This window comes from Phycodurus eques, chromosome 1 (assembly GCF_024500275.1).
Source record: "Phycodurus eques isolate BA_2022a chromosome 1, UOR_Pequ_1.1, whole genome shotgun sequence".
Lineage (NCBI taxonomy): Eukaryota > Metazoa > Chordata > Actinopteri > Syngnathiformes > Syngnathidae > Phycodurus > Phycodurus eques.
In genome coordinates, this window is record NC_084525.1 from 5,456,455 (window position 1) to 5,469,217 (window position 12,763).

Below are 12,763 nucleotides of genomic sequence, written 5' to 3' on the forward strand. Positions count from 1 at the left end.
GGGAGAGGGCTGCTTATATAAGAACTAGCCCCGCTGGCATGGAGAATGCGGCAAGTGTGCATTGTGCAGGTCGTTGTGGAGGATTGGTCGCCAGGAACACAAGACCACAACAAATTCTAACATTGCAAAAAAACAAACAAACAAAAAAAAAAAAAAAGAATCACACACAATCGTGCTGTTCCTCGGTCAATATTCAAGTTCAGTAATACATTAGAAACTAACTATTATCATTATTTACTACTGGACATGTTTTTTGTCTTTAATCCAGTGACAAATTAACTGCTCTTTATATGTATTTGTCTTGGCAAGTTGATGTAACATTTCAAGTATAAACACAGCAAAAATACACTAAGAAAACCACACAGATCAGTCGGGGAAGGCGACCATCAGACCTAGTGTGCAAAAGAGACGAGAGCTGGTGCCTGTAATGCAGGGGTGCCCAAACTCTTTGGCTCAGGGGCCACATTGCCGTAAAAAAATTGTCATGCGGATCAGCATTAATTTTACATGCTACCGACGAGGGGAATGCTTTTTTGTATTTTTATTTTACTGTTTTACTATGCTGTCTGCTGCTAGGTAGATCTTATAACTGCCTGACCTGGATAAATGAAGGTTCAAATAAAAATGAATGAAATGCAAAATAAAGTATTTTTATGAAATTTGACTCAAACTTTATTCATCAGAATCAACAAACAACATGTTTGCATTAATGTGAAGGGTGATACTGAGATCACGGCTGCAGTAAATGGGGCAGGTCTGGCTCAAAAGAGGTGGTTTTAATGCGCAAGATGTCACGCAGGTGGGAGTCACTTAGTCTTGTCCTCGCGCGGTTCTTATTCATGTTCATGACTGAGAATGTCTTCTCACACAAGTATGTCGAGCCAAACAAGCTCAACATTTTCTTAGCAAATGTACGAATCTCTTGGAACCTGTCTTTATCCAGCTGCTGGTAAAAGTTGACAAGAGGGAGTTGTTGGTACCGGCTGCGACACTCTGTGTCACACTGCAGCTCAATGAGTTCCAACTGCAGGTGGGCTGGAACATCAACGGTTTGGCACATAGAACTTTTTGGTGAATAATACAATGGAGTTTTATAGCTTTACCTCCTTCTTCGCTTACTTTGTGACACACTAGGGTTGATAATCCACTGTGCTCGCCAACCATGGCAGGTACGCCATCCGTAATAATCCCTGTGATTTTATTCCACTATAATTTTATGTCATGTACGGCGGAACAAACAAAAGCAAATAAATCTTTCCCTCTTGTTTGGTCCTTAAGGCTCTGCAGGTCAAGTAGCTCTTCACGCACGTTCATTTCACTGTCCACTCCTCTAAAAAAAATCAGGAACTGAGCGCTGTCGGATGCATCCGTGCTTTCGTCACAGGCTCACGAAAAAAATTCAAACTCCACTCCTTTTGCGTCCAACTGTCTCTTAACATCAGAAGAAACTTCTTCGCTCCTTCGTGACACAGTGCTACGAGCCAGGAAAACATTGGCGAACTGTTGCTTTTTCTCAGGACAAATGTTCTCCACCATTTTCATCACACAGTCTTTAATAAATTCACCCTCAGTAAAAGGTTTGCGGTGCTTGGCAATCAGCGTTGCCACCTCATAGCTTGCCTTTGTTGTATTTTCATTCGACTCACTGGCTCTTGTGAAAAAGTGTTGCTGTGCCGTTAAACCAGCTTCCAGTTGCTTCAATCTTTCACTGCGTTCGTTCCCAGTTAGCTTGTCGTAATTAGCATGTTCCGTCTGGTCGTGCCTCTTTATATTGAACTCCTTGAACACAGCCACAGTCTCTTGGCAAATTAGGCAGACGCAGTTGTTTCTAAACTCAGTGAAAAAATATTCAGACTTCCATTTGTCCTGGAAACGTCGGCCCTCGCTATCAACTTTCCTTTTCTTACTTCCAGTTGCCATTTTAGAAATGGGCAAAAAACAGATCATGCGCAAAACGGCCCCGCGAGAGTTCAGCCACAAGTTTACTGCCATCCTGTGGTGAAATATAAAATTGCGCGTGTGTTTTGTCATAAAACCATATTATTGGTTTTATGACAGAGGCTTCGGGCCAGTGGAAATATGAACACGGGCCGGATTTGGCCCGGGGGCCGGACTTTGGGCATGTCTGGTGTAATGTAAAGTGCCATTATAAGATCAAATAAACTATTTGTCCTTTACAGGAAATTTGTTTTGGGAACATGCGCGCGGCATGGTTGCTTTACATTGTGGGACACGTCAGACAGGGGATCCACAGCAATGAGACTGCCCCTGCTCGGTGTAGATATTCAACACTTGCTGTTGTCCAATAAATGGGTGGGGAGGAGGGGGGTGGGTTGGTGAATGAATCAATGGACAGCACATGCATGAAATGCTAGACCGTCTCTAGACGCAGACGCAACTGCTGGTAATTACTCATTAATTCGGCGAACTCAGCAGTGGTCTTATCTACCAGGTTGCTTTATGAGATTGAGGAATTCCAAACATTCTTCGCCCCGTGCCCAGTGACACTGCAGGCGATACGCTTCCCAGCAGTTCCTGTCAGTCAAGGAATACTCAATCTTTCAGGGTGACTCAGGCCTTCTTTACATGCTCGCCAGCTTACTACCATACTCTGAATAGCTTGGTGAATCCGCAATGAAAAATTGCCTTGTCATATCCTGACTGACGAGAGTGACGATCAGAGGGAAAACGCAAAATGCTGATAGCAGAAATTCACCACTAGCAGAAAATGAGGATGGTATGGTATATACGGTATGATTTCGTCAACATAGAGGAGGATAAAAGTTTGCGATTGGCTGGTAACCATTCCAGGGTGTACCCCACCTCTCGCCCAAAGTCAGCTGGGATAGGCGCCAACTCAACTACGTGACCCTAATGAGGATAAGTGCTAAAGAAACTGGATGGATGGGTCGGATAAAACTGTACTGAATATTTTTAGGCGGTTTACATAGCATGTTAGGATTTCTTTTATCCACATGAGCTTTGTTACATGCCGGCCCCTGACAAAAATGGCTTTTTCAATCAATCTTCATTGGAGTAAATCATTTACTAATTAATTAATGGATTAATGGATTGAGCTCACACCGTGTGCGTGTAAAGATACCTGAGCTTGATTCACAGTGACACATTTAAAGGTTTGGGACAAAAATGACAGACACGCACACACACACAAATGAAGATTACCTTATGATGTAGTTTTAGGCCACCTGGGAACAGGCACGATTATCTCATTGAATGACATCTCATTGAACTTTCGGCTACTATATTGCATATCATTCAATCTACCTCCAAGCTTAATCCACAACTATGTCTTGTATATGCAGGTCAATGACGTTCCTTCTGTCCTGCCCCAAACAATTCCCACAAAGTCTGAAGGCCATTCATTAGGAGGTTTGCTTCAATACGAGTCCACAGCTACCTTTGCTTCAATGCTATTCATCAAGTCTCATTCTTTACATCTTGTTAATTTCTCTTCTGTCACGTTCCCGTGATGACAAATGATGTTGGGAGTGTGCATCGATGTTGTTGAAGAGGTGTGATGTCAAGGTTATGTCAAGGTAAAAGAGTGAGAGTTCTGTATACGCACACTAGGGATTATTCAAAGCTCAGACAAGACAAGCGTGACTCAGGGTTCGGGCCTGTGTCCAATGCTGCTGTCTAAACCTTCTTGCAGTACAGGCAAGCCCTCTGTTCATAAACCACTGAGCTCTTTTAACACATGGGTCACTATGATCACAGATGAAACCATTTAATGGCCAAGTCCAATTACCATGGCAGGGAAGAACAACAAAGATGACAATAAAAGCAACCCGAACCCAAACAAGCAGGAGTTGTGATGCTTCAAGTCAACGTATGGCCAACAAACAGATAAGCGTGACTAACAGCTGCTACACTTCAGTGACTAGAGAACAGTTGTTGAGTAAAACTCGTTTCTTTATAGCACACGCGCAGTGTCCAGGATGGTTTACTTTGTGTTTGATGCTTGTGCATGTTCAGAATACATTACTCGGTAATCGCAGTTTCATATTACCCATAAGGACATCATGGCCAAAACTAAGGTAAATGATGCAATGTTTGAGCCATTGCCACTGCCCCGCTGATGAAAGATACATAGCATGCTTAAATAAGAAGAAACAAAATAAGCTCAAGCATTTAGATTTTTCTCTTCCATTTGATGTATCATGTGTATGTGCTGTGAGTCTTCATATACTGCCTTTCAGTATTTATATGCAGTAATGTGGGCATGTGGCATGTACACACATTTATCCATTGGTGGATTTTTGTGTTTGGTCGAGCAGAATTTGTTTATACTCAGTCCATTGTGGTTATGTAATGTTGAAACAGGAAGGGCACTGGCCCGAAATGCAGAGTTGGTCTGGGCCAGGGTACCCAGAGTGCCATGGCGCAGCACTGGCCCAGACACGGGGGCCAACCGTTTCATAAGGAGGGGGAGAGGGTGAACAATCTAGAACAATCAATACCACTTTTTTGAAATTTTTTTTTTGCCTTGACTGATAGTTTTTTACTGGCCTCATTATTGTCGGCATAAATCCAAGCTCTCTTCCGAGATTCTCATCAGGCCTCGGTGCTGTTTGAAAGTCTGAGCCAGACGCTGCTGCCATTAAGAAGCAGTCAATTCATAACAAACTGAAAGATAAGAAGGAATGACATTGTGCAAATAGAAAGTTGTTATCAGTGCTTGGCAATGGAATTCTTTTTTTTAATTGATTTATTTCATGCATCACCTGTTCCGATAATTCAACAAAATAATGGAAGTGCTTACAACATTTAGGTACTTTCAGCCAACTCAAATGTAAATTGAGAATTTCACTATAGCCACTATACAGATATAGACATGCTCAGGCTCATTTTGGCCTTTTCTTACATAAAATTAGATCAACTGATCTAATTCCTCTATTTAACAATGGTTGAGTTATAGGATTACTTTGTTTGTACTGAAATGGAACACATGGTAATTAGTGATACATTTGAAACACAACGTCAGTTAGCGGGAACCAGCTACTGTGACTAAAACCGAAGCATTACAATCACATTGAATGTTAGTGACGGTCCCTGCTGCATGTCAAAGGCTTGTTGTGACCAGTATACACGAACATCAAATCATCGAAAAAGCAGGGTGCCATGGTGCACTAGTGTGCCATGAGAGATCATCAGTGGGGCCGTGGGAAAATGTGGAATTGCGATTCATTTGTCTGAAAATTATTTACGACTTACAAATACAGAATAGGTCATGGCTTCCTGCCCTGTTCAATAAAAACAGGCCCAGATTTTACTCTCAGTGCATTTGCAAGTAAATTGAAACGATTGAGATCATTTCAGAATTCATACTTTTGAGGCCATTTTTGTTTGCTTGTGTGCTGTGAGATTTCTGCAATGTAAAATCAATAAAGGTTGGGAAACACTGAAGACCTACGGTGAAGTCAGGATCAGGATATTAGGAGACTGCTGCCAAAACTATGAGTACAGTGTTACATTTTCACTCCACTAAAGGGTGCTAAAGCTCAAAATATCGCAAGTCATCGAGCTTATGTCTCAATGCAGCCATTTCCCCAAAACACCTTCCACATGCCTTTATTATAATACTCCTGACTGACAAACATGCAATTCCGTATATTGCAATAAATCATAGGGAGTGGGGGAACACAGAGGAGGAGGAGAAGATAAGAAAAATGGAGACTATAACATTTAGCCTGTGTCTGTGTGTCTCTGACTGTCTGGTAGGCTGTCACATTAGGAAAGAAATCTCCTGTAGTTTATCTCTATCAGTGGAGAGAAAATATGATGAAATTCCCCAGACATTGTCATCAAATTTGCATGCACGAGCATCCGAAGTGGGTCAGTAGAGCAGAGTGGAGCCCACTGATCCATAGCCTCATCAATAATTCATCAGATCCACTGAAACAATACAGACTGAGCAGGGAGTGGCAGTGATATGAGGTTGCCCTCTGTGTGTCTGAGACGCTGAGGCGCTTTCCTCTATTCCACCTCCTACAAAAAGCAGGAGAAGAAAATGCTAAACAACAATAAGAAAAGCAAAGAGATTAACGTGGCAGTGGTAGTGCACAGTCAGGAAGGCAGGAGAGAGATTTGGGCTCGAGATAGAAGAATACATCTAAAGCAGTGTTTTCCGAATTTTATTTCGCCGAGGCAAACATTTTAAAAATGGGAGAAAATTTCACAGCGGACCACCAAAGAAAAATGGCACCAAAAGTATGAATACTGAAATAACGATGAGAGTAATAATAATCTCGTCTCTATTGACTTCCAAATGGACAGATGTGGGCCTGCCTGTTTAATTGCACAGGTAGCCGATTCTGTTGTGTGAATGGCAACAGGTTTTTCTACTTCTGCTAACTAATGGAAGAGCATTTAATCGTTCGGCCTGTCACTATACGTCGCTGGCATAGATTAACAAAGATATTGTCATCAATGAATATCATTTTTGGGCAAACAAGGGAAAATTGGATCATTTCCCTGATGATCTCTCACGGCACCCTGGTTGGGACTCACTGAACCCGAGGGCAGCGACATGTGGGTCAAAGTTGAGCAAAACATCCTCAGTGAACCAATATGTGGCAAGCTTGGAACGGCTGTGAAAACACCAGAGATATGTACATGTGCATGCCCACACTAATGTTCTCACACACGAGCTGGAAGAGGAAGAACCAGCTGCAGGCCCGAAATAACAAGACAAAGGACGACCGCAAGTGACTCACTGCTGACACATATACAGTATACAGTACCTGCACATAACTTTATGCCGACGCAATCAACTTTAACACGCCGTCCCCACCTACAGAAAGCTTTGTATGAACTTTAACGTCGATGCTCTAGAAAAACAATCATGATATCACTAAGGTAGCCACTAAGGTTAAAAAAAAAAATAATAAAAAAAAAAAAAAAAAAACAGGGAACGTATTCAGACTTATTATTCATTTAAATGATTGCTCCACTGCTCGGGACACATGAATTTGTCACTGAAAAGTAAAGTCGAGGCCTTGCTGGGTCAGAAGTCTATTAATAGCAGTGGAGGAATGAAGCTGCAGTACCTCAATTAGCTGCAGATTACCATATGAAACAGGCTTAAACTGATTTTGAACCTCGCAGCTTGGTATTTCCCATGTCCCCACCACTCCATACATCCCGCTGTTCAGTTGACCTAGTCACGCATGTGACAGTATGTACGCACACTTCTACAACATTCCCTAAAACTATCCCTCTTAGTCACACCATCCCAAAAGTCAAATAAACCAGCGCTGCTAAGAATACTAATATTCATCGGTGCTGGATAAGGGTGTTGGGCTACACGAATGATCACACATGAATATTTAGTAGGCTTTAAACGATCAGGATTTTTGGGGCCGATCACCGATTTAAAAAAACGATAACCGATCACTGATCTGATCACAAGATGGAGGAATGTGTCTATTTAAATGACCTGTTCATTTACTGTCTATACTTTTGTACTTAATTGCTCCAAAAATTATATTTACAATAAATAATGTATCTTTGTTCATATATTTATGCCAGTGAGGCATAGTGACAGACAGAACAAATGAAAAATGGTCTTCTATAAGATGACAGGAAGTACATACAGTAATTAATGTATCCACTTTTTGTGACATTTTTGCTTGGTGGTGTTCCGTGAGATTTTTCAATTGTAAAATATGTTCCTTGGCTCCATAAAGATTGGAAATCACTGCTCTAGTCAGACCGCGTATTCTAATCAGTCAGCTCAAACCAACATTACAACATGACAGAAATCATGGGTGCTAACCTACTCTAATTCAATTACTTTATTTTTAATTAAATTACTACACCGAAACAGAGCATGGTTCGACAGAACGGCGGCATGTTTACGTCCAACCGTTCGTGGTACCACTAGCTTGCTAGGCTACATAGCGTATTGTTGCCAGCTTGCGAGCTGTATCGTATTCAAAGTACAGGAACATACCTCAAGCAAGCCTTAAAACGAACGTCCTCTCCTGTCCTGAGCACCGGTGACCACCAACACACGTTTTTCCCCATTTTGTCCTTAAAATACAAAGTCGGCGCGCTTCACTCTTGTTGTCGTCGCCACGGTAACGAGTGTACCCGGTCTCATTTGAGTTGACAAGATAAAGCCCAATGATCGTAAAAAACGGGATGCGGCGGTATCAGAATACAAGATTTTATTGCAATAGTCTGACATAGTGCAATCGGGAAAGCGCAAATTTGTCTTGTAGTCTGACGGGCATTATGTGTTGCCTGTCTCCGACATGTTGTCTGTTCCACACCGCCGACATGTTTTTTTTTTTTTTTTTTAATAACGTTATCTGATGTCAGATATTTCCAATACTTCATCAAAAGACGCGCGACAAGGCTAAAAATAAACTAGCTTTTGGATTCAAATATGCTGTGCACGATGGCGAAGCGGAGTAAATGTCTTTTGCGGAGCCCGACGAATTATGACATTAATGCCGATCAGCATAAAATGCTAAATATCGGCCGATACCGATCAGTCCGATAAAATCGGTGTAAAGTGTCATATTTAGTTGCGTAAAAAAAACAGACTGTGATTTTGCTTCAAAGGGCAACAAACCCCGGGGAAGAGATTTCAAGGACACAATAAAAAGATGCAAAATCTGGACTACACTTCACGTTTCAATACAACACATTTCTTTGGTTTATTCTCTTTGAAGTGAAATAGTAACCCGAGAGTCCCACTATGGTCAGATTAGGAGCCACAAGAGGATGAGCTTTGTGCAGTACGTCACAGCGAGAAGGTAAATATATACCAGGGGAGGAACTATATGGACGAAGTAGTTGGGATGTTCACCTCTTCGTTACCTAGATAAAATTAAGCAGGAGTTGAACGTGACTTTTTAGTTATGCCTGAATCTTGCGGTGTACACACCAAGGTTAGGATAGTTTTAAATTTGTTGTCAGTTTTAGGTTTTACTCTATTTCCTTTTCACTTTTTGTTTTTCAAATTCAGCTAGTTTTACATTATTTTTAGAGCAAGTTTGCTCGTTTATTTTATTAGTTTTTTTTAAAGGGTTACATTTAGTTTGGTTTGTATTATGTTTCTTTAATTTTTAGTGAATAAAGTTAAGTAAAAAAAAAAATTATTTGTCAAAAGCTAAATCCAAAGGTGTATTATCAGCTTTAAAATTAAGGAAAATCAGTAAATAAAATAAATACTGTATTATAGTTAAATGCTAAATCAAGAAGGTGCCTTATCACCTTCAACAGAAAGCTGTGATGGAGTTTTTTTTTTGTTTTTTTTTAAAATAACGTTACACAAACAATATACAACTGCTTAATGGGTGGGTTTCAGTGTGTTTATTAAATTAAAGTCCAAGAAAGTGGACCTTGTATCCTTCCGTTTTTTTCCATGGAGAAAATCTTTTGTACGAATTTGACGTGCCGTCACTGAGTTTGCTGTTTAAAACACAGCTCGATTTAAACCTCATGTCAACAAACAAGCTCATTTGAAAAAGGAGGCAAGAGAGAGACCATTCCACCTCTTTAACGCCCAGTCAATACTGTTGTTTGCTATGCTGATCAATAAATGTCTCCTCACCACCCATACCAAGCCCGTCACTACAAAAAGAGACAGTCTCCAATCGAGGTACGTGGGGGGCCACATTTCAAGTTGTCATAACAGAAACAAAGCAGGCCATGTTCTTTGTGCCAAAGATGGGGAATGAATCAAAGAAGATGTGAGAGCACATGATGGGAAGTTGACTCGGAACAGATATGAGGTCAACGACAGAAAGCTCCTCGAGCTGTGAGATAGCTGGCACACAGCACTTTTTTTCCCCGGGCATTTCCGTGAAAGTCAGAAACAAATCACAAACTGTACGTGTGGACAAGGTCATTAGGTTTGACGCTTTTACCTGCTCTGACTTAACACCGCCAACCCTTCTCAGAGCTGATGTCAAGCAAAGACTGAACACGCACGCGCGCGCGCACACAGTTTGCTTCAAGCTTATGGTTGGCAAACGCGCGCGTTGGATGACATCACCTCCAGTGTGGAGGAAGAGCACGTGCTTCAACATTCCCTTTTGACTTACTGTATAACTCTCTTGCTGTGTGTGTGTGTGAGTGAGTGTGTGTGCACGTGCTCATAGTCAATCGAAACTAACTTGTTTGATTTGACAAGGGGTTAGACTGTGTGCTTCTGCAAGTGTTTACAATGACTCGAGGGCAAATGTGTTATTACAACGCTTTGAGAAGACGTGGTAGTTATCACGAGGAAATTGACCCTTTTTAAGCGGGCTTCGACCTTTTGTTTGGCTTTTCGAATGTGACTAAAGTACAAGTCAGAAGGGAGGCCATGCTCTCTGGCTTTCGTTCATTTGCCCTCACGTTAGGTAGTGTGAGGAGATGCTGCGAGAAAGTCGCAGTCGCAGAGAACGAGCCACAGGAAACCAGCTGATTTGGTGACTTGCAGCTTTGACAAAATTCATTCAATATTTGAGGTGCTAAATGCACTTGTTTTCCGGAGGATGATCTTATAATGTTATATGTTTTACAGTATTATTCAAAAGGACAAGGAAGGAAAGGTTCTAAGGCAACCTTTACATTTGTTGTTTTAGCAATACATACACTAGAGCCAACGCATAACAGGTTTTTTTTTAATGCAAGATACAGACTGGGTGTATTATAGTTCATCAATATGTCATTATATATATCACTGTCACTATGATACATTCCTTTTGCACAGGTTGTAAGGCTACTGCTGTGGCATAATAGGACGATATTTATACTTTTATATTTTATTAAAGTTACCACAGACCAACTGGCAACACTTTAAATCTTAGTCTCCCTTTCTTCCTGCTCACAGTACTCAGATAGATGTTAATGCTGCTTAAGTATTTGTTTTTGTTTTGTTTTCTTTTTCACTGTATTGGCTGCCGCTATTTTGGTGTAATTGTGAATATTGCTGCTGTGACAATCTAATTTCCCTCACGGATTGAACAAAGTCTCTATCCTTCAATCCATCCATCTGTAACTACAATAACAATATACTATATCAGTATATATACAGGGTCATCCTTTTTTGGGTACATTGTGAAGCTTGTCTCCACGAAAGCTATGGTTTGGTCACGTGAACAAAAGCAACCTTTGACCTACTAGGTTTATATCAAAAAATAAAATAAAAATACATTCACATTTCCAAAGTTACAATGAGAACATGCAAACTCCACACAGGACCCCGAAGCCCGGATTCGAACGCCCATCCTTAGAAATGTGAAGCACATGTGCTAAGCATTGTTTGTGTTTTGTGTCTAATCCTGCTTAGACAGATACAGATGGATCGACCTTTTCTCATTTTAAGATTACAGTTCAAACAAGTCATCTGCTGGCCCTGTTAATTCCAAAGGTCTGTTGTGGTCGATTTAAGTTATCCAATATTTCATTAAGGCTCATTATCTCATTGGATTAGGCAACTGAGAAGCGGGAAAGGAGACAGTCAGTTTCGACGGACGGATATTGTTTTCTAAGACGCTATTAAACAATACGTCAGATGTGGTGCCTTTGAAGTATACAGCAGAGGCACTTTGTGCTGATGAATGAACACAGCATGTTCTCTCTGACATGGATATCAAAGTAGACTGAGTGACAAGAGAGACAAAGGCGGAGCCGAAAGACAAGTGGGCATGTGGTGATCTCGCCTTAGGGAAGAAGATGGTCCTCCCCACACCCCAAATTTGCAATCTCTCCCAACCTGTTTCAGGTGGTGCCTATTAGGAGGGGAGCCAGAGACCCCGGAGGAGATCACGCTTTCCACAGACACAAACACGTTCAGTCACTCGAACACTCCAACAGATGCACATAGTATCGTATTCCAACACGAAACATTTTGTACCTTCCAGCTATATCAACATCCATGTGTTATCAGAGAAGTAAGTAACATTATATTGTGCAACGAACGACAGAGTCATCAGGTAATTGCGGCAGTTTAAAGTGCCGAGTAGTACGATATTCTGGAACAGTGACAATTGTGCAAAAGGTGCAGATAGTTCTCAAGCACATGAGTGGCCAGTATTGGTCAACAACAGATATGCAAATAGTGCAGAGTGACAAAACTATTACACTGAGTACGCGAATAATCACGAATAATGTAGTGGTTGTCTCAGCAGAGATGTGCAAAATTGGCAGGATGTTACAATGGAATTGTAAGTCAACTGTTAAAGAAGTTCATGGCAAGAGGGAAGAAGCTGTTGGAATGTCTGCTGATTTTAGTTTGCATTGATCGATAGCGCCTACCTGAGGGAAGGACCTGGAACCGTTCTTACTACTGACTACTGTTCTTAACAAGGTGAAGTATCCTCATAAGCAATATATGCAAAAGCATTAAACATCATACCTGATGGCAACTTTGCTTTCTGTCCACAGTGGATGAGAAGCTGTGTGATCTCACCTTGGAATGCTGTCTGCGAAGACTGAAGCGCTGCACCATCTTTCACCACAGCTCAACCATCTGCTTTACTCTTCTACCCTGATTTACCTCCAAAGTACACACCGCCTCACACTGCCCACTCCACAGTTACATATACGCGTCATGGCTCTCCGAACATTCATGTTCACACATTTCAGGTCGAGACTGCATGTGCCTCCTGTGCAAACCTTTGAGGAGTGAGACAGAGAGATGAAAAAAACGAGGGGGACCATGCAGAGAAAAGGACAGTCCAGCTGTGTTGGCCTCAGTCCCACAGACAACCGCACACTTGCACAAAGGTTTTGTCACGCA

The 12,763-nt window shown here is 41.4% G+C and overlaps 1 protein-coding gene across 5 annotated transcripts in view; it reads right to left on the reverse strand.

The window, feature by feature from the left end:
• The window catches only part of tmcc1a (transmembrane and coiled-coil domain family 1a), a 48,573-nt gene that overhangs the window by 15,658 nt on the left and 20,152 nt on the right, over positions 1 to 12,763 (reverse strand). The window contains exon 1 of one of the 5 annotated variants that reach the window (XM_061673596.1): positions 12,434 to 12,596. The exons of the other annotated variants lie outside the window; for them this stretch is intronic. Coding sequence (XP_061529580.1) covers positions 12,434 to 12,472 — 39 coding nt within the window. The 5' untranslated portion in view covers positions 12,473 to 12,596. Of the gene's footprint in view, positions 1 to 12,433; positions 12,597 to 12,763 lie in introns of those variants that run through there. 5 annotated transcript variants of the gene reach the window in all.